The following is a 20,701-nucleotide window of genomic DNA, read 5'->3' on the forward strand; positions in this document are numbered from 1 at the left end:
CGGTGGATGCAGAGTTTAATCCGTGACTTAGCTCAAAACTCTTGAAAAGGCTATTGCCTCACATTCAGAAATGAAAAGCGGTCAGTTAACTAATTAAATAGACATCTTCCAAGTCAAAAAAAAAAAAAAAAAGTTAGGTGATGGCCGCAAAATATACTGCGATAAAGAAGTAAAAGTCAAAAAAATTGATATAACTAGTATCTATATATGGAATTAAGAAATATATATATATATTGTCAATATTGAATTGTCGCATTCAACAAAAATGAAAAAGAAGCATCATCTTTTCCAGTTTTGATAATCAAACACTGAACAGTAAGTAAATTTGGTCGTCAGATTGAACCTTCTAGCTCACCATTCTTTTTTTAGTAAATCTCCTATTCTAGGCAATCATAGCTCTTGATGAGATATCTATGCTAATGAAGTCAAATTACAAACACTCAAACCGTGGCGACTCCTTTGAATACAATTGAATTTTTAAATTATAATATTTGAAGGATTCAAAGTTCTCAACCATGTGTAGTATGACGGAACATAAAATCATAATTGAGCTGAACATGAAGACATAGTGGATGGGTGACAATGCATTACGTGAAGCTTACGTTATGGTATTCGGCAACTATGTATAGATGTAATTATTTTATTTGGTTTGCCATTATGTCTTAATGGAATAATAAAGTCATGAAGGCCGGTACCAAAATAATGGACTAGTTTGCAAATCGTGATGCCTTGTTTATCCTTTTCTTCACTTTCCATTTCCTCGGGCAATTTTATTATTATTTTTTGGTATTTGAAATTTGTAAAATTGAATGTTTTTGTTAAATAGAATAATTGATGGATTGAAAATTTTTACACTAAATTTGGAAGGTGGATTTTGTACCTTATCTGTTTGAATGATCATCATGTGATTGGATTGGCATTGAGTGGTTGAAAATGATAAAAAAGGATGAAGACGTGAGGTGCAGCAATGCATTAATTTGACATCACTTGAATAAAAATAATATATCCTAACATAAAGACAATGCTTGGTTTCCATTTCTATCCGCTCACAAACAAATTATCAATATATATGTGAAAATGTGCATCACTAATTCATTACAAATAGTGTCGAAGTGTCCCACTTCTGCAAATCACACGTGATGATGCCAACATGCATAATTAGCTTAAGCTGTTTCCTTTTCTTTTTTTTTTCTTGAGAATTTCAATATAACACGTAGTTAAACATCATTTCGTATTGAACAAAATGAATTAATAATGAACAGACAGAAGAACTAGAAATATATATATATATATATATATATATATATATATACACTACAATTTTACTTATAGAGTGATCAACTACCATTCTAACTATCCTGATAATAAAGTGATTGCAAAAATGTTGTTCTATGGACTGAAGATGCATCAAACGATCCTTGGCGCATGAAGAATTTTCTCCACCCATATTCAGCAACTCAAATCCAAAGTCAAATTCGCTGTCATCTCTCACATTCCAAGAGAACAAAACTCCATTGCTGACGGATTGGTTAAATCTGGACTTCTGGAGCTCAAGGATCACAATATTTCTCTACTTCTCATCTTTGTTTTTAATTCCTTTGCTCCTGGTTATTTTATCCCATAAACTATATCCTTTCTCTATCAATATAAGCATGTTTACCCTTCAAAAAAAATGCCATCCCGAAAAAGTCCTCTTAAACGATAGTTTATAAGGCTGCCCATGCTGCAAATATATGCCAACTGATTTTGACGTTATTAGTACAACAAAAAAAGAGTGATTCTGAAAGACAGAGGCAAGAGCCTGTGGGTGCACTTGGATTATATGCATGTTGTAAGGTAAGGAAGTCCTAAAGTTCGATACAGGCTATTTTCCTCTCTCAATTATATCTACAACGCTATAACTCTTTACTCATTAGGGCGCATTATGGCCTTAAAGCCCACGGTGCAAAATTAAGGGTCAAGGCATGGAGTCATTGACAAGAAAGGCTTCATAATTCATGAAGAACTGTTCTTAATTTCTGTTTTGGTTTTAGCTTTTTATTAAGTGATTTCAGCCCGTCAGGATTCAACCACATTTTCGGTGAGGTACGATTGAATTTATCTCATTATTAGTTAAATCTAAATATTAATTTTAGTGAGATTTATTTAATATAAATTTTTTATTAAAATTTTTTTTAATTGTAATTACAGTTTTTTTTTTTCAATCGCAATTACAATAATTTTTATTGTTGTTTTTAATCTCCTCACAGTTCCTTTCAAATAAACCTTAGAATGAGAGAAGCAATTAATTTATTTATCTAAGAAGAAACTATAATTTAAGGATAAGAGAATAGGTTGTATGTGTTAAAATTTAAATTTCAAATCTACTAATGTCAAGATAATTATATGAATCAATTAGACTAAGTGTTGATTCATTAGTTTTTCTTTCTTTTCCTTTTTATTGGCTTATTTATGGAGTAGTAGTTGTTTTGCCAGCTTCAGAATCATGCATGTGGTGGGATCTACTCATAATAGATGGCAGCGCCTGGTAAAATCTTTAAATAATACAAAAAAAAAAAAAAAAAACATAATGTGTGTGTAATATATACCCATAATTATTCAATATATGCTGTCTCTCATTAGTCATCTCCAACTGCTACCTTTTTTTTTTTTTTTATCCTTCCCAGCCATCATTAACCCAAAAATTTCGTAAGGAAAAAGCGATACAGAATAAAGGAACTGTACAGCACTTGCATTCAAGTTTTCACGTATGTCAAAGATGAATCCAGACGAGATAAGGGGTTTTATTTTCTCGAGGCACTTTCAACTATAAGGTATCAATAGTTAACATTGCAGTGGCTAAGCTACCTTCCTGACATCAGATTGGTTAGAGCTTTATTTTCATACAAGGAGCCAACATCCCAATCCTCAGTTGAAGATGACAGTGTCATAAGTGCAACAACGATGGATCTCATGCTGGGCCTCAGCTGAGGATTTTCTTGTGTGCAAGCTCTGGCAAGACGTGCCATCTGCTATCAAAAACATTCATGAAAGTCTGTCAGAATTGAGATAAAACGAGTCCATACTTACATTTGCTTACTGGGATCAGAATTCACCTTGCAGACCGCGTCAAAGGAGTAGTCATCGCCTAGCCTGGGGTCAACAAGTTTTTGCAGATCTTCTCTTGGATTAGGCTGATTAAGAACATCTTCAAACTGCGTATATCAAAACGAATTCATTGAAACATAATCATGGAGAACAGGAATTCACTTGTAGTAACAAAAGTAAGGCAAGACAAGTGATAATTCATTCATACCAAAGCAACAAGTCCCATTGATTCAGTTACTTCTTCATTGGTCTTCACGACAGCTTCCCTGGCAGATATTAGTTCATAGAGAACAACTCCAAAAGCATATACATCAACCTTGGGGGAAACATCACCATATTGAGCATACCTACAGACAATGCCACATTGAGGCAAACTAGTTTCTCGTTCGAAAAGCATGAAACCCAAGACTTGATAAATTGATATATGCATGGATTCATATATAGATATATATGCTCTGGTAGAAATCACTACTCTGGAAGGCTGGAAGCTAACGTCAATACTCGAAGAACAATTTTAGTGGGAATAAACTCTGCCCTTTATTGTGTACAACACACAGATTGACAGCAATACGTTTAGGGGAAACATTCTTACTCTGGTGACATGTATCCAAATGTACCCACGAGACGTGTTTGCAACGAAGTGTTTCCGAATTCAGTAAGTTTTGTCAGCCCAAAATCAGCGACCTGAGCACCAATGCATACATCCAATTATATAGACTAATTAAAATTCATGTTTGTTTTTGCTAGATCATATTGAAAGATTCAATAACCTTAGCACGAAAGTTCTTGTCTATTAAAATATTTGCTGATTTAATATCACGATGAATGTAGACAGGAACAGTGTGCTCATGTATGTATTCAAGCCCTCTGGCTGAATCTAAAGCAATTTGCACCCTTGCTGACCACGGCAATGGATCTCTATCTGAAAAAAGAAACACAATATTTCACCAATAAAATCCATTTTTCTCCAGTAATATAAGATGCTTATTGTGCATAAACTCATAAATGCTTGTTTCTCACCTCGCAGGCGCAAATGTTGACTTAAATTACCATTCTCAATGAAGTCATAGACTAAGAATAAGGAACCTTCAACACAATATCCTATCAAACGCACCTGCATGAAATTTTAATATACATTCAGATATATGTTCATGATCAGATGATTAAAGACTGCTTCGATTATCATATGAGTAGAAACAAATAACTCCAAGCGATCAAAGAAGAGCGAATATTGAAATATACACCAAATTGCTTTGCTCAGTTAAGTGATTCTAAATGATATGTTAATAGTGCCAGAGCCCTAGATTGTTTTTCTCCCTTCCAAAAGTAAATGCTAGCTCTGCCATTGCCATTGCCATTGCCATTGATATAAACAATTTGCTTTAATCTTGTTGGCAAAAATGTAACACTTCAGCGGCTCAGCCCAGTTATCCAAATAGTAATAAGCTTAATTATATTAAGCAAACTAATGTTCCTGATAAGATATAAGCCGAGGCATATCTTTCTTTTTTTCTGGGATAATTTAAGATATGGGATACCATATGGAAGGCACAATACCAGATTCAAGTGATGAACATGTGTTAAAACCTTCAATTCAGCAAGAAATTCCTTTGATGCTTGCATATCCATCTTCTTGATTGCAGCTTTCTGCAAGACAGGACAAAAAATTGGATTCATTTAGAGTCTGAGTTGGGATCATATTAAATTAGCAGGTCAGGTTTAAACGTGATGCACCCTACAATAATCCTCATAAATAACTACTACGATTCTCTAAAATGGACTAAACAAGGAAAATAACATTAATTAGGACAAGGTACCTCGCCTCTTAGTTCTGCAAGGTAAACAGATCCAAAGCCGCCTTGTCCAATCTTATTAGCAATGCTAAAGTCATCTGTTGCCTTGGCAAGCTCTTCATATGAGAACTCCACAGATTTGTCCACTGTGATACCAGTGAGGCCTGGAGAAGCAAAAAGAGCAGCTGTTTCTGAATTTTTCTTCTGGGCAACTTTGGAACCTAAAACTACAAGACCAACGGATATGGAAGATTAATCACAAATAGATGCAAAGTTCAAGCTTGAATGTAATTGTCCATATAGAATCATTTTCACTACAAGAACTATGCAATTGAAAGGATATTCATGGTAAAAGGTTTTTCGAGAAGACATTTGTCTGCCCATCAAAACCTGGCATTTGATAAGCACCATCAATGATGGGCTACCTGCAGGTGTTCCAGGTCCTAAGAGAATTCCTATTGTGAACATTAACAAATGTATCCAAATTGTTGCTTCACTTAATTAAAGCAACAATTTTGCCATCTAGCATCAGGTCATGGTTAGGAGGACTAGCCAAGAAACTTATTCCAGAAGAGAGTAGGTGTCCAAGAGGTTCTAAGATGCTTCTTAAAAAACACAAAGGAAATGTCTTAAGGCATGTCCATATTAGGCATTAAAACAAAACTGGGTTTTGCTCTCGTTTAAATTGCTTTAACAGGATGCATTGCTTCCTTCTTTTTTTCCCAACGGAAGCAGGAACACCTTAGAATATATATATATATATATATATATATATATATCAACCGAAATCTAAAGAGAGAAAATTCACCACGGCCGTGTTGAATGTAGTGGTCTGGGGATGCTTCTAGGAGTAATGATGCTTCCACAACCTTCTTCCTTTTGTAAAGGCCAGCATATATGCACAATCCCAACAACAAAGCCCCAGCAACTCCTGCAATAGATATGCAGGCAATAACTCTACTGGAGATTCCTGGTTCAAATGCCACAAGTCAAGCTCAAGACAATATCAAGACCATCTTGACAAGTACACTTGGAAAATCAAGGCAAGAGGCATTGAACATTGAAGCTATATCTAGAGAATGATCTTACCAGTTGTGCTGCAAGAAAGAAAAAACCAGAAAAATGGATGTAATCATTAGATCAACTGTATAAATCATTATCTAACATTACAATTCAGTCCAAGGATACATGGAAGATGGTATATCCATTACCTGATCTTTAATGGTGGAAATTTTCCAGTTTGGTCTGCATAGGAAAAAAGGCCAGACTTAATGAAAACAGTTAGTAAAACTTATGAGCAACCCTTCTCGAGCTGCAATATCGTTTTTAATAAACAAAATTGCCTTCAGCAATTAGCGATTAGATGTACCTGGAATCACAAATAATTGTTAACCCCTCTTCACAACAAATTGGAAAAACAAAAACAAAAACAAAGTTTATCCTTCCTATGTGACACTAATTTACTAATGAATATGATGTCAGTTTCATACTTCTTTTGCTTGAAGAATGTTTGTGGCTATAGGCTTATATACAGAAGTTTCTAATAAATAAAAAAACATATTCAAATTTAATATGATATTGTTATTGAAAGTTTTAACTCTCTCGCAAAGGATATCCGTTTTTGTTCAATTAAATTGGTATCAATCTGGCTTTTAAAAGCTGAAAACCCACTTATGAGAATGATACTCTACAATGTTATAACAGATAATCTCATTGTATATTTAATAAGAAAGAAGTCAAGATTTTGATTAAGGCCTAAGATTTTAGTTGTATATATTTCTAGTCATTATTAATGGCTAGTTTCAAAATCTATGCAATATTAGTACATCTGAGTTCACACTCTGTACAAAAAATAAGAATTTGGCAATAAACAATACAGTAGCATTTTCCAACATCTGCCTTCTGATTGGCCAGATTTTAGTATCCTCAGAGAAAGAGCAACATGAATGAAAATTCAAAGAGTAGCATTAATCTTTTTCTCATACTGTTGCCAAGTTGTGATTAATATAGTCCTTTTCAGGGTAATTTTTCCATAGATTTCACTATCTTTAAACAGGAATGGGCCACCACGTTGAAAGAGATTAGTAGCATACAAAGGAGACCATGTCATGATTGGTTAGGGAATTGTTCTTATTCAGTAACAGTAATGTATTAAAAATTACTCTAATAGTTAATGATTGGAAATCGACAAAGCAACCCCGATCAGTTATCTTATTATCAATCTTCATTTTTTCTATCTCTACTCAACCAAACTTTAACACAAACCCACTTTAAAAGAACAGAACCACCACTCATCTAACCAGGTATATGGATATTTGATGGTGTATTGTTTGCCCATCAACTTCCATATGGAATACTCAATACCGTCCTACAAACTATGAAGGCAACCGTTGACAAATAATGGACTAACTTTCATTACAAGTAATCAGCTTGCATATGAAATAACTGAAGTACTAATTTTTTTCATTTGACTAGGAATTATCTAAAGAGAACAAGACAAAGTGCCGAGACTCAACCTTACTTAGAACAAGAGAAAGTGCCAACGAATACCGTGTTGACAAGACCAAGTAGCCAACTAAGTTCTATGTTTAGGAACGAATTGGACTCCCCTATATGCCCTGTCCTACTGCAATTATCGTCGCATGTTTTTGTCTGATATCTGGCTATATGCATCCCTCAGTCAGCGAATGTGATCAGAATCCTCCATATGACAGTAAAATTTTAGCCTGTATTTGTTTTTAAGATACATATATATATATATATATATATATATGAACAGCTCTGAACACACATGACTTATTCTTTGTGGTCTTCACATGGTAGGAACAAAAATAGTCCTTAATGATATCGACAATTCAACATTTAATATAACGTTACGTGACATTCAAAAGTGATCACTGACCTGTTGCCGGCACAAACACTAGTCCAGTACCTGCACTGAAATTGGACCCTGGATTGTACCTTCTTAGCAGCTCTGCTGATACGTTGGACTCCGTTGAAATGAGGGATAAATTTTCACCCGGACGGAGAGGGTACGTCGAGAACAACCCGTAATCTCTTGACACTCGTCTATCACCACATGAACAATTCACTGTAACATTGATTGTCTCATGATCTGGTATTCTGGTTGCATTATAAACGTTCACCCTACGCACCCAATCCTCCGTGGTCAGGTTAGCGTAAGAGATGCTAGCAATCGTGTCATAAGTATCACCAAACTGGGTAAAGTAAGAAAAGGTGTGACCCAAAAAATCTCCATTTAAGCAGTCACAAGAAAAGGGTACGTTGATTCTGGTCCCGGCATCAATTTGATCTTGACTTGAAACTTGGGGATTATATAGAAGAATTTCAGAGATTTTCTGGTTAAAGACTGTGCTAATGTACGTGAGGTTTGATCCTTCCCATACATAATAAGAAGCAAAGGCAAGGCTGCAGCCAGTTCTACACTTGGCTTGAACATGGATGAGTAAGTAGAGAAGAATATGAAACACAAACAAGAGTTCTGTTGGTGCTTTCCTTTTTGAGTATATGATCATTTTGTGAGAGAGAAGATCATTAGCTTGGGGTTTTGGAGATCATCGGAGATGGCAAAAGCCAAGAGGCTAAAGTGATTCGTTGGTGTTCTGGTGTCTGGTATCAACAAAAATGTAATGTAGACATATATGACAGCTTGGTTTTTTTGTTTGCTCTTGAATGTGGACAAGGAATTAAGTATTTTCAGCTTTGTCTTGGTGCTTCACCTATATGATTCGTTTCACTTGAATTCTTAAATCAAATCAAATGCTTTTACTATCAAACCAAGTTATGTTACCCTTTTTTCCATTTCTCATTCCTTTTTCATTCCCCCTTCTACGATTTGGGTCAGGACTCAGGAGTCAAACCCAATAAGGGAATAGGGCTGCCTGCCTTTAGTTAATAGGTTGACCTCGGCCCTAACAGATAAGCTTTTTAATTGTTCAGTCAAGGCCCATTACTGTCCCTTGAATCTTGATACAAGCTCAAATTTCCATTTACAGAAAAAACATTAATGGCGTTTGGTTCGAGAAAATTTATAAATTTTTTTTCAAAATTTTATTAGTTAGTATTTGATTTTAATGTTTAATTTAGGATAATTCGATTCTAAGAGAAAGTGATAAATTTTTAACAGTACTCAAAGTTCAAGAATCAAAAATTCTCATCTTCTTGTGATATTTTAGGATTCTAAAAGAAAAGTTGTGTTATTTTCAAAATTGACCTAAATAAATAATGTATAAAATAACCGTTATCATTTTAAAAAATATATCTAAAAGTAATTGCAAGTCAGTTATAAGTTTCTGCTGCTAAATTTTTTTTTATATTATAATTAATAGTATTTGACATGAAAAATACCTTAAATAAACTATTATACAAATAAATAGTGAATTGAAAAAACACCTTTAAATGATGAGCATTTAAGGCATTTTTAGAAAAGAAATACCTTAAATAATGATCATTTAAGGCGTTTGGATTGAAGAAACGCCTTATATGATCCTAAAAAAATAGATAAGATTATTTAAGTCATTTTTTGTCAAAAACACCTTAAATATTAACTAAGATTAAATAATTTCCTTTTAAAAAATATAACAAGATTATTTAAAGTATTTTTTAACAAGAAATATCTTAAATAATCTTCTTAAAAAAATAAAACAAGATTATTTAAGACATTTTTGTTGAAAAAAACCTTAAAAAAATTCCCTTACAAGTTCTAAATGAATGAAAAAAAAGCTTTTTCAACAAAAACACCTTAAAAGAGTTTTTCAACCAAAAACCAAATAAATGCAAAAAAAAAAAAAGTTTTTTTAAGACGTTTTTGTTGTTTTTTTAAGGTATTTTTGTTGAAAAATGCCTTAAAAAAGTATTCCCTTCTAAGTTCCAAATGTTTCACACCAAAAAATTTTGGACAAACAAAAGTGTAATCGAGCCGAGTCGAAACGATACAATGAAAAACTCAAACTCGAGCTCAACTTTTAACTTGCAACTTGATATTTGGCTCAAACTCGATAAAGTTTCATTTTCTTAATTCAAACTCGATTTATGATCGAAACCAAGCTACTCGAGCTAGCTCGATTAAAGTCGTTTACCAATAAAATATAAGTTTGATTCCATACTCGATTTTAAGCTCAATTATTGGCACTCAAGTTCAAGCTCAAATTGAGATTTTTCAATACAAATGTTTTGTATCAATTAAATTTGATATATTTCAAAATAATACCGTAAAAATAAATAAATAATCTAATACAACAAACAATCCAAATTGAATTTGCAAATGAAAGATAAAATGACAAAGTTTAAAGCAACAGAAAGCATAACCTATAATGCAATCAACTTCCATTCAAATTATATCCAAATAAACCATTATCCAAAAATATAAAAGTGATAAAAGCAATTATGACAAAGAGATTAGATATAATAAGAATTGAATAAAAATAGCGATGTGGTGAAATGAAACCCTAAGTGAAATTGAGAGAAATAAAGGAAAACCTAAGTTAAAAAAAAAAAAAGAAATTGGGGGAAATAATTATGCTAGTTTATAAGGATAGGTATTAAAAAAAAAAAAAGGATTACATGTAGATTCTGACAAGAGGGGCGAGGAGTATAGTTGCACTAATCCAATTTTCAAAAAATCTTGTGAGAGATCTTTTCGAGTAGATCCTTCCACAGACCACTCATTATCTTTTACTGTTGGTGTTGGGATAGGATCGAGAGAGTGATGTAAGGGGCACTACTAGGACGAGGAAAAGGAGAAAGCAAATGTTTTATAAGTGTTAGGTTAAAAGATTAGGAATTTAGGGTCTTTAAGTATTTATATATCTTTAAAGATAAAAAAGTAAATTAGTAATAAAATATTAACAATATATATTAAAGATAGAAAGCTCAATTAGGTTCATGAGTCACTTGATTTAAATATTAAAATATTTAAATTTGACTCGTTCAATAATTCAAACTACTTGAGCTCGAGCTAAGCTTAATAACAATCAAATCGAATTTGAATTTTTTTCGAATTGAGCCCTAAATAGCTTACAAGTAAATGTCTCATGTACATCCTTAACTGTGATTGGGATCAGACCAAGTTTTAAAATTGATATATACGTTAAAGAGATTATGATAATTATTCAAAATTTAAAATATATAAATTCTCCTTAACTAAGCGAGTAAATTTGAATACGAGATACCCTAAAAATTAAAAAAAAATCTCAATTATCACATTTTCTCAATATCACATTCTCCTTTAGAATCCAAGATTTTACAAACCAAATACCTACTAAGAGAACATTGGTTAGGGAAATTTTCCCTTTTAGAATTTTAGGAATTGTTTAGTTTTAGAAAACATATTTATTTTTTGTTTTTATTTTTTTAGAAAATAAAAAATATTAGTGAAAATATGTTTGATAATTAAAAATAAAAATGAAAATAAATTGAAATGTGAAAATAAAAAAAATGTTTTTAATTAAAAAATAAGAAATGTACATTACTTTTTTATTATATTTTACAAGTTACCATATTAAAACGTTTTTTAATATCATTAATTAATAAATATATATTATATTTATAATTAGATGCCATTAATAATAATATCATTAAATATTTTATTTATTTACTTACTTTTATAGTTTTAGAAACTAATTTTTGTTTTGTTTACCAAATATATTTTTTAGAAAACAAAAAATAAAAAATAAAAATTAACTTTTAAAAATAAAAATAAAAAATAAAAACAAAAAGCATTTTCATAATTTTTAATATATTTTAAACAAAAATCATATTTTTAATACAGTGCTATGAAATCTTCATAAAAATTATGATTAAGAATACGATTTTTATTAAAAAAATAAAAAATATTATTTTTCATAATTTAATAAAAATGACATTTTTAAAATAAGAAACGTGGGTTTTGTTAAAAATATAAAAATTTATTTTTAAAATTTAACAAAAATAATATTTTTAAGATAAAAAACCTTTGTCTTTATTGAAAAAATAAGAACAAAACACAGTTTTTATTGTAAACATGAAAAAAATATTTTTCAAAATTTAATAAAAACGATATTTCTAAGATAGAAAATGTAATCTTTAGTGAAAAAATTATATTTTAAAGATAAAAATGTATTTTTTGTTAAAAATACAAAAAATAAATATTTTTTAAAATTCAATTAAAATAACGTTTTTAAGACAGAAAATAGTTTTTGTACATAACATGAAAAAAATATAATTTTTAAAATTTAATAAATACGATATTTTTAAGATAAAAATCTAATTTTTATTGAGAAAACAATGTTTTTATGAAAAAAAATACAGTATTTATTGAAAATGTAAACTATATATATTTCATAATTTAATAAAAACAATATTTTAAAGATAAAATATAATTTTTGTTAAAAAAATTTTTAAAATAAAAAACATAATTTTTATTGAAAATATAAAAAAATAAATATAAAAATTTTTTATTTAATATTATTACATATAAAATTTAAAATATATTTACGTAATATTATTACATATAGATGTTATATTTCTTAAATCAATAAAATTCCATAATCACGTATTTTTTCTTTTTTCGAAATCTAAGATTTTGCCTTGTTTAAAAAAAAATTCGTCTTTCCACGTCTAGATGGGGTCCACATTGGTCGACATTGAACTGTACTTTCCACGTATACATGGGCAGATATTTTTGCAGTGAACAGAAGATATTTCAGTTCAGAACGGAGCCTTTAGGCTTTGAAGTTTCATTTAAGTTCTACCGCTAAAAAAAAGGTGCTTATCCAAAATCATTCTTCGGAGTTCAATCCATCCATCATCAATGGAGAGTCTTGCTGTCGTTCCACTCACTCAGCCCTCATTTTTCCCTTCAAAACCAATTAATAGGAACACAGGTTTTCCTTCTTGGCCATGTAAGCAAAGAAGCTCCCATGCCACCCGCTTAAACTGCCAAAAAATGTATGTCCCAGGTGCGTATTCCTTCCTTAATCCGTCCTCTTTGCCTAACGTTGAGTTTTTCCTTTGCGTCACATTAACTCAATGATGATGAGAGCTTTCTCGCAGGATTTGGAGAGGCATCACCAGAGGCCAAATCATCCAAAAACCTCCACAATTTCTTCAATTACATAGCAGTTAAGATAGTCAGTGCACAGCTTCAGGTTCTTTCTCCCTATACTGTTAAACTCTTCGGTATCATATTTCTCCATATTAATCATGGTTCATCCAATTGATCGGTATAGTTAGTATAGGATTAATATGGGTTATTTAACGTTAATCATGCATATTCATTTATAAGATTTCACCTTGTAACCCGTTAATTTCCCATAGCAGAGCTATAACCCTGAAGCTTATAAGGAGTTGATGGAATTTCTAAATACCCACTCATTGAATGATGGGGACAAGTTCTGTGCCAGCCTGATGAGGGAATCTTCAAGGCATAAAAGTCTGGGTATGTACGTTAAATTGTTAATTGATGGTCAATCCCTTTTTCAACCTGGAAAAAAAATGAAAAATCACTTGCCAAGGAGACTGCATGCTGCCGTCTTACATGTCAGAAATCTTCCATATTTCATATATTTTTAGAATTTTGACTGTTAGCTAATGAGTCCGAAGTTTGGTACCTGCCTATGATTTTTTATTAATGGATTCAATTTGTGATGACTTTCATTGGAATTTCCTTTTGGCAAATGGCACCACATCTCCTTGACAGCCCTACGCATCTTAGAGGTTAGTACATGAGATGTTTTCTGCAAATTTTCTTTTTGTTCTACTTTTTCTGCTAGAAGCTTATAGGCTTAATCTTGTTATATATTACAGGTTCGAGCTGCATACTGCAAACATGATTTCGAGTGGGATAATTTGAAGCGCTTAGCATTCAAGGTCGGAAACCATTTTTTCTTGGTTAATCCTCACAAGTTTATATGGATTTTCCCGGTGGTTATATGGTCCATCGTTTTCTCATGGTCTTTATTTCTGGTGTGCAGATGGTGGAGGAATCCAACACAAAACTCATGAGGGAATATGTTTTAGAAACTAGTCGTGCAACCGAAAAAGAAACCGGCAAGTGATCCCACTCTCAACCCCAGCTCACCGATGCCTTTTTGGATGGTTCCGATTAGTAATAATCAGATAGATCATATACAGAACGAAATTATTGTGGTGCACCCAGTACTGGTGTATCCTTGTTGTACTGGAATATATAGAAGAGATAGAAAACATTAAAAAAAGTAAAATATAGAAGCATTATTGAAAGGTTTAGAACCTTTATACCCAGTGATATTTTTTAAGGCCAAATTTATCAACTTTGTGACGACATGTTTCAGTCAATAGCATTGTTATGGAGGAGGGAGGAATCCAAAACTGACACTACTCTAAATATTTGGAACGTTAATTACTTCACAAACAACAGATTTCACAAGCAGATTTAGTGACCGGCGGTCACTGGCTTTCTTTCAAACGAAATCTTATTCCCAACGGTTTCAAATTATTAATGGAAGCTATTTGCCATATATGAACATTGGAGCATTTACAGCCAATAAAGGTGCGTGCGTTTATATCTACATTTTCTAGGGAAGAGGAAATTGCAATCCTAAGACTAAAACACAGGTAGCAACAGCAAGAATAAAGCAAGTTAATAAGCACTAAAAACATAGTTTCATTCTCTGCCTTCACTCATCCTAATCTGTGCTTGATTCAATTTCCGTCAATGGCTGAAACCATATCAACAGCAAATTCAAGAATGTTAAATAAGGGAGATGCAGGCAAACACATCAAACTGAATCCAAACGACTATGCATATTTGGGCTTTTAGGCCCAAGCCAAACAAGAAACGGTCAACGGAAGATGCAGGGGTATAATGTGGGAGCATGTAGATAAGAAATCTTTAACAAATCAATGATTATTCATAAATAGCAAAAGTTCATATTCTTGAATGCACTACTTAAATACCTGAATGTATCGTTGCACATCATAGGAAGAATGGATATGTCCTGTGCTGAAATACGACTGAGCATATTCTTCAATATTCTCTGGCCTGCAGATCATCATTTAATGTAATTATGCTAATTAGGGAGAGAATTTCTAATAAAGTTAGAAACTAGATTTTGCTATGACTCTATGAAAGTTCGTTATCAATCCAATTTGGAAATACTTCTGGTAAAGTTGGAGAATATAGCAACGGATTTACAGATGGTCTAAATAATAATTTACGTTTCCAGACTTCCAAGCAGGGAGCAATCAAATTGAGCCTAATTAATTCAGTTCCATGAGAGAATTTTTAAGTTCCTTCACCCATGAAGTGAAATTTCCTTTTTAAAAAAAGACTAATATATAAAGGCTAGTTGTTAGTTGTGACAGTACCTGTAGATGTAGTTCACCATGATACCTGCACTTTGACGTAGACCTATTTCTGATCGGTCAGCCATCCAGTTTATTCTTTGAACCATCTGTTCCATACTTAAAAAGTGATTAGATGAGAGTGGAAATCAGTACTTAAGCACAAGAGAGAAAGAGAGAAAGGAATTTGCATCTTCAAGAATATGCTTCTTGGTTCCTTTTTTTTCTGATCCATTAGTGCAGATAATATTTTGCAGTCAAGATTGTTTCTGCAGTTTGTTAAATTATAAAAATAACATACTACTCCTTTAATCAATCTTTGCACCTAAAGAGATAACCTTCATGAAAGAAACCTCCTAGATTTATTTAACAAATATAGAGAAAGATCCAGAAACTAATCGACATGTTATGCCCAAAGGGCTTAAATGATCTATGATCGCAATTGCATTACATACCGCTCCATTCTGCAAATGGAAGTTTGCAACAGAATCTAGAGCTTTCCCTCTCTTTTTCTCTTGCAGAAGGTACCTAAATTTGAAAATTTGGCATCAATTAATTTTACCCAAAGAAACACAATCTCCATACATTAACTAAAGAACCAATAATCTGACTCTTACAATTCAATAAGTTTCTGTGCTTCTGTTCCTTGTAGCAAAAAAATTGAAAAAAGTAAAGATGTTGCTACTTGGTTAATAATAATAGACAGAAATTTCAATAGAGAAATCTACCTAGCACATAGTCGCATTAGAGGTGGTTTTAATGCCGAAAGCAATTTAGCTGAATTAGTCCACTCATGGCTTGTTGGTTTCAGCAAGTTCAACATTATCTCCATGCCGCTTTTTCCAGCAGCAAGATCCCTGTAACAGGTAATGACAACAAGCAGACTCCATAAATCAGATATCAGGAGCATGAGATTGAAAAATGAGAATGCCTAAATAAAATAAAATATGATCAAGAAAGTATCAATCCATATAGGTCAGTTGAAAACTTCTTGGACAAGCAATAAGTATGCAACATTGAACCAACCTTGGAAAAGAAACAAAAATGTTGGCCAGAAGTGTTTTGGCAATGACATGCTTTGAATCGATAAGGGTTAGGGAATATGTAATAATGATACATCAAACAAACATGTGAGCAAAATCCTCCATATCAGTTCTAAAAGTTTATCTTCCCTCTATTTAAGTAGAACAGCTTGAACAAATAATCTGAGTGTTGAACTATCATGACTTTTCTGGAAAGCAATCAATCAACAGCTCATATCATTTTCATAACTCGAAATGCATCATTGTCACTATATTAGCTTTGAGAACCAGAAGTCACAAATAGGAAAAATTATATGCAAGACAAGGCCATGTTTTGGCAACAGCAGATAACTCAATTTCCAACAAAAACCATATTCCAGATGGCATGAAAAATGATCTGGAAACCATTCATCTTCAGAAAATCCAAAAGTCCAATTTAGGACACAAAAAAATTATATGAAGCTTACCCGGATGAATCCATAAGTGCTCTTTCTTCTTCTGGTTCAAGTACATTCTCATAGAAAGTTAACCCAGATCTATCAGCTGATGAACATGATATGTCTTCTGCTTCGGCAAGTTTTGATTGAGATGCCAACTTGGATAGAAGCCACTGCATGAATCCTGGGATAGGGCTAAGTGTAGCAAACACCTTTACAGTAAGAGGAAAAAAGTGTCAGTATGCATTGTCTCAAGCAAAACTTCAGCTAGATATAGAGTCATATGTGACTGTAAGAAAATATAAAATACATGAATTTTGAGTTGCAGCCACAAATATGGTGCACTGATCTCATGGAATATGTAAGAAGAGTGGTCGTGGGAATGTCATGTACAATGTCAAGTATATTATTGAAATACCTATTGTGTTGGTCCCACTGCACAAGAATGAACAAGGGCAAAATACTAACTCATAATGCAGAGAGTTCAGCATAACCTCAATTTTCAAAAATTAAAAATGATTAATGCCACCACTACCCCGATAGACAGAGCAATTACCATCAATCATAAAGCAGCAAAAATGAAACTTATTGGAAATCAGTAAGGAAATTCCCACTGAACATGCAAAAAATAATCTTGCTGCTCATTTGATTAAGTAATCTGATCAAGGAAAAGGAGTACTTACAGAAATATCTGGCATATCTCTTTTAACCAATGTAATGACACGTTTAATAAGAAACTTTCCCAGGTTGATTCCTGCCAAGCCAGGCTGGGAAAAGTCAGAAGTAGGCAGTCAGGTTCATGGAAACAGAATAAGGAAATTTGCTAGAAATAGTCCATTAGCACAAGTAACGACACTAATATTTGCATAAACCACATACCAAGCAGCCATGATATTTTTCTTTATTTTTCATATAGTTAATATCTTTTCCAAATAAAATGAGAGGGGGAAAGACTTTCATACCTGAGTTGACGATATGGAGTAAAATAATGCACATGTTGCCTCATTTTCAGGAATTGGAGGATTATCCCACAAAACTTCCTAACATTCACAAGAATATTAAGAACAAGAAGACAAAGAAAGGAGCATGGTACAGTTATGAAAATTTACCTGTATTGTTTGTGCTATATTCTTCAAAAGTGCAACTTCAATAAAAATAAGCGGTTCACCTGAAATACAGAAGAGAGAAAGAAACAGAAGGTGCAAGGTAGGATTGCAAGCAAGTCAATATATAACACCCCCCACCCTCCTTCCACCCTAAACGGTAAAAGGAACTGCTTACTAGGTATGGCTGAATGAAAATATCCAAAACAACGACGACCAACTCCCAGCCTTCTCTTAAGATCAATAAGATTACTTATTGGATGCACTGCCTGGAGAAAATATGATTGCTAGATAATACATAGGCCGCACGATGATAAATCTATAATATTAGCAACCAAGAGGAAGAAGAGAAACAAACCTCATAAGCCACAATTTTCTCCAGCAAAGAAGCAGGATCATTCCATGTAATCTGATGGAGCTCTAAAGCAGCAGGACTAAGCCAAGTACTAAGTTTCTCTTTCAGATAGGAATCTAATGCTCGCAATGAGGCAATATTTTCTTCTCTGAAATTTATAAAATTTCAATTCCATTTATACATTTGTAGTAATCACATTTCAATTCTTCAATAAATAAATATGTAACTAAGTTTTAAATCTGCAACAAGCTAACAATAATAAGCATAAACCATCTAAAGAACATTTTTTTAACAATTTAGCTCTTGTACTTTTTCAACCCTTAAGGATTCCAATGCTATAAAACCATTTCCTGTTCATCATAAAGGATTCTGTAAATAGAAAGATGTAAATTATTCAAGATAGCAACTGCTGCAATTCAATAAGGGTAATGATGTAGTTATAGCATCACCTAAACCTCCCATCAAAGCCAAAGATATAACAAAAAAGTAAAAGAAAGAAAAATATACTATATTTATTCTTTCTTTTACTGCAAGCACAGTGAGACTCCATCCCATAAGAGCTAATACCTAAACTCTACAACAAGATCAATCCCAAACGATAGACTATGATAAAAGATACCCATGCCCTTAGGAAGTTGCATAAAACTGTAGTATGTGATCTTTTTTGATGACTTTGTATAAGAAATTAAAAGTGAAAAACCTCATGAGTTTAGGATATTCTCTAACATACTTTTCAACTAACATGTTCTCAACTATTAGTAAAAGGTCTACACCTCTGGGATAAAATAAAAGTAATAATATGACAATCAAATCATGATAAATAAGGTTGAATCTTGTAAAAATGACTATAGCCTTACGCAAGAATAGAAAAAATATCAGCCCGAAGAATGGTCAAAAACTTCAGCCCTCCAGGGTGCGTGTTGAGCCGCTCAAAGAGAATTTCATACACTGGCTTAAGGGAGTGTCTCAAATTTCTCTCTATGCGATAGAATGTTGAAAGAAAGCCTTCATCTTCAACTCCTCCTGATTGAGCATCATTTCCTGAAACAAGAAACCTCCACAGCATTCAACCCAGCTAAACACAAAAACAAGAATTCAAAAAATATTTAGGTGAACTACCAACAATAAACTCACCACTGGATAATTGAAGGCCAAGATATTGCTTTATGAGTTCACGAACTTGAGTCCGGTTGAGATCATACTCTTTGGCAAGTGTCAGCAGTAATTTGCTGCGGTTCTCAAAAGAAAGGCTAAAATAACCCTGTATTATATCAAAATTCACAACATTATCAAGCATCAACATAAACATGAGAACTCAAGATAATAACTAATTGCTAGCTACCCATACTTTACCTCCGAAAAGTCATTAAGTACAGAGTCTAGAACTTCAGTTTTGTTCATCGATATAGCTGAGTGCATTGATTCTCGTACAGCCTGGAACGACCTAGTTAAAAAGCAAAAAGAAATCCAAATTTAAACTTAAAGAATTGCATTTAAGATTGTGTCGAATCATGCCTTCATAATAAATAAAAGACCTTTGTTTATAGAGATTTTCGTTTCCGTCCTCAGTAGCAAGGCGTGCCACGTTTGTACCGGATTGGTTTCCTTGAGAATTTGATACCATTTGATTAACCTCATTCTGTTTTGAAATTAAGACAAACAAAATCAGCAAATTCTCGTTCAGTATTCATAACAAGTTTCGCTAATCACAAATTTATTAAATGATTAATCAAACAATTCAACCAAACAAGAACATATCAAACAAGAAAAGTCATATTTTGGACTCACGTTGTTATAATTTGAAAAAAAAAAAACTTACAGATAGAGGAGAAAGGGCGAGCTTGCTTAGATCGTTAGGTCTCATTCTGGCTCGCATCAAAATGGCCAAGGCTTTCTTGTTCATTTCTATTATATATAATTAATATCCCGACAACGACCAAGTTTAAACGTTTACTTTCCGCTTCCAAACATTGTTTTCCTCGAACCGATAGTCTTCCCGGCCGGAAACAGAGAGAAAGTGGAGGCAGCCGTATATCCTAACGTAAATTTTTCACCTCACGGCGTTTTCGCTTTTCAAATCTTAGAAACGGCATCGTTCACTCTCCATTAATGATATTCAACTAAAAACAAATACAGAAACGACGGCGTTTAAAGTAGTAACAAATAAGGAAACAAGGATAATGCTAGCCCGCCACCGACACTCACTTTCCAGAAGTGGCGTACATGTCTCCTCTTTTATTAAACTTGAAACATTTATTCATGTCCACCTGGAAAACAGAGTGAACTGAAAGAGACCAATTTCACATGATTTAATTTGATCGAGGATGTTCAATTAATTGTTTCATGTGCTCAAACTAATGACATCTTGTCTAAAAGAAGCAAAAACTACTTTAATTCCAGAACTCTATGCTTTGCACAGTTGCTCGATCAATTAGGAATAAATTATTTTGTTGAATTAAAGATTACTAGTAAAGTTTGGATCACGTCACATGGCATCTGGATTTGCTCGGTTGTCGAGGGTAGATATGGACCTGTCTCATTAATGGGCTGGGTCCTCTATCGGAGACTGCGGTTGGGGGGC

The 20,701-nt window shown here is 32.9% G+C and overlaps 3 protein-coding genes across 6 annotated transcripts; 1 reads left to right on the forward strand and 2 right to left on the reverse strand.

Moving 5' to 3' along the window:
• Positions 1-2,718: 2,718 nt before the first annotated feature.
• LOC111275222 (lysM domain receptor-like kinase 3) lies at positions 2,719-8,596 on the reverse strand. Of its 2 annotated transcripts, XM_089755437.1 has the most exons (11): positions 7,783-8,596; positions 6,092-6,125; positions 5,689-5,840; positions 4,905-5,101; positions 4,645-4,734; positions 4,108-4,201; positions 3,858-4,009; positions 3,680-3,771; positions 3,296-3,434; positions 3,096-3,194; positions 2,719-3,008 (listed from the first exon to the last, which is right to left on the reverse strand). In XM_089755437.1, exons 1-11 carry the CDS (start codon positions 8,414-8,416, stop codon positions 2,844-2,846), a joined length of 1,848 nt encoding a protein of 615 aa, XP_089611563.1. In that variant the 5' UTR covers positions 8,417-8,596; the 3' UTR covers positions 2,719-2,843. The 2 variants fall into 2 exon arrangements, with proteins under 2 accessions (XP_089611563.1, XP_089611564.1); XM_089755438.1 differs by lacking the exon at positions 6,092-6,125 and having other exon boundaries at positions 4,905-5,107; positions 5,689-5,850.
• Positions 8,597-12,573: 3,977 nt separating this feature from the next.
• RBCX1 (Chaperonin-like RbcX protein) lies at positions 12,574-14,108 on the forward strand. The gene is made up of 6 exons (XM_022860413.2): positions 12,574-12,838; positions 12,933-13,027; positions 13,200-13,317; positions 13,579-13,595; positions 13,686-13,748; positions 13,853-14,108. The coding sequence occupies exons 1-6, from the start codon at positions 12,691-12,693 to the stop codon at positions 13,934-13,936; spliced, it is 525 nt and encodes a 174-aa protein (XP_022716148.2). The 5' UTR covers positions 12,574-12,690; the 3' UTR covers positions 13,937-14,108.
• A 224-nt stretch (positions 14,109-14,332) lies between these two features.
• LOC111275223 (malonyl-CoA decarboxylase family protein) lies at positions 14,333-20,446 on the reverse strand. 3 transcript variants are annotated; one of them, XR_016334124.1, is made up of 17 exons: positions 19,940-20,225; positions 19,656-19,759; positions 19,474-19,564; positions 19,255-19,381; positions 18,978-19,161; positions 18,124-18,268; positions 17,944-18,034; positions 17,772-17,830; positions 17,625-17,702; positions 17,346-17,429; positions 16,693-16,874; positions 15,932-16,060; positions 15,821-15,848; positions 15,659-15,731; positions 15,228-15,313; positions 14,817-14,901; positions 14,333-14,578 (listed from the first exon to the last, which is right to left on the reverse strand). XR_016334124.1 is itself a non-coding variant. In XM_022860411.2 (16 exons), the coding sequence occupies exons 1-16, from the start codon at positions 20,021-20,023 to the stop codon at positions 14,546-14,548; spliced, it is 1,635 nt and encodes a 544-aa protein (XP_022716146.2). In that variant the 5' UTR covers positions 20,024-20,446; the 3' UTR covers positions 14,333-14,545. The 3 variants fall into 3 exon arrangements, 1 of the variants encoding a protein (XP_022716146.2); XR_016334123.1 differs by lacking the exon at positions 15,821-15,848 and having other exon boundaries at positions 15,228-15,323; XM_022860411.2 differs by lacking the exon at positions 15,821-15,848 and having other exon boundaries at positions 19,940-20,446.
• Between the last annotated feature and the right edge of the window lie 255 nt (positions 20,447-20,701).

This window comes from Durio zibethinus, chromosome 26 (genome assembly GCF_047325235.1).
Source record: "Durio zibethinus cultivar Kanyao isolate XHJ-2024 chromosome 26, ASM4732523v1, whole genome shotgun sequence".
Lineage (NCBI taxonomy): Eukaryota > Viridiplantae > Streptophyta > Magnoliopsida > Malvales > Malvaceae > Durio > Durio zibethinus.

What these genes read in the sequence shown, in the direction of transcription:
- LOC111275222 (XM_089755437.1), bottom strand. Translation starts at nt 8,416, where the DNA reads ATGATCATATACTCAAAAAGGAAAGCACCAACAGAACTCTTGTTTGTG. An exon ending in TTTCCACCATTAAAGATCAG is followed by an intron (nt 5,841 to 6,091) that starts GTAATGGATATA and finishes AGGAATCTCCAG; the next exon opens with TAGAGTTATTGCCTGCATAT. An exon ending in TTGCAGAACTAAGAGGCGAG is followed by an intron (nt 4,735 to 4,904) that starts GTACCTTGTCCT and finishes CCTGTCTTGCAG; the next exon opens with AAAGCTGCAATCAAGAAGAT.
- RBCX1 (XM_022860413.2), top strand. Translation starts at nt 12,691, where the DNA reads ATGGAGAGTCTTGCTGTCGTTCCACTCACTCAGCCCTCATTTTTCCCT. An exon ending in TAGTCAGTGCACAGCTTCAG is followed by an intron (nt 13,028 to 13,199) that starts GTTCTTTCTCCC and finishes TTCCCATAGCAG; the next exon opens with AGCTATAACCCTGAAGCTTA. An exon ending in TGAAGCGCTTAGCATTCAAG is followed by an intron (nt 13,749 to 13,852) that starts GTCGGAAACCAT and finishes TCTGGTGTGCAG; the next exon opens with ATGGTGGAGGAATCCAACAC.
- LOC111275223 (XM_022860411.2), bottom strand. Translation starts at nt 20,023, where the DNA reads ATGAACAAGAAAGCCTTGGCCATTTTGATGCGAGCCAGAATGAGACCT. An exon ending in TCGCCCTTTCTCCTCTATCT is followed by an intron (nt 19,760 to 19,939) that starts GTAAGTTTTTTT and finishes ATTTCAAAACAG; the next exon opens with AATGAGGTTAATCAAATGGT. An exon ending in TTTTCATTCAGCCATACCTA is followed by an intron (nt 17,831 to 17,943) that starts GTAAGCAGTTCC and finishes TCTGTATTTCAG; the next exon opens with GTGAACCGCTTATTTTTATT.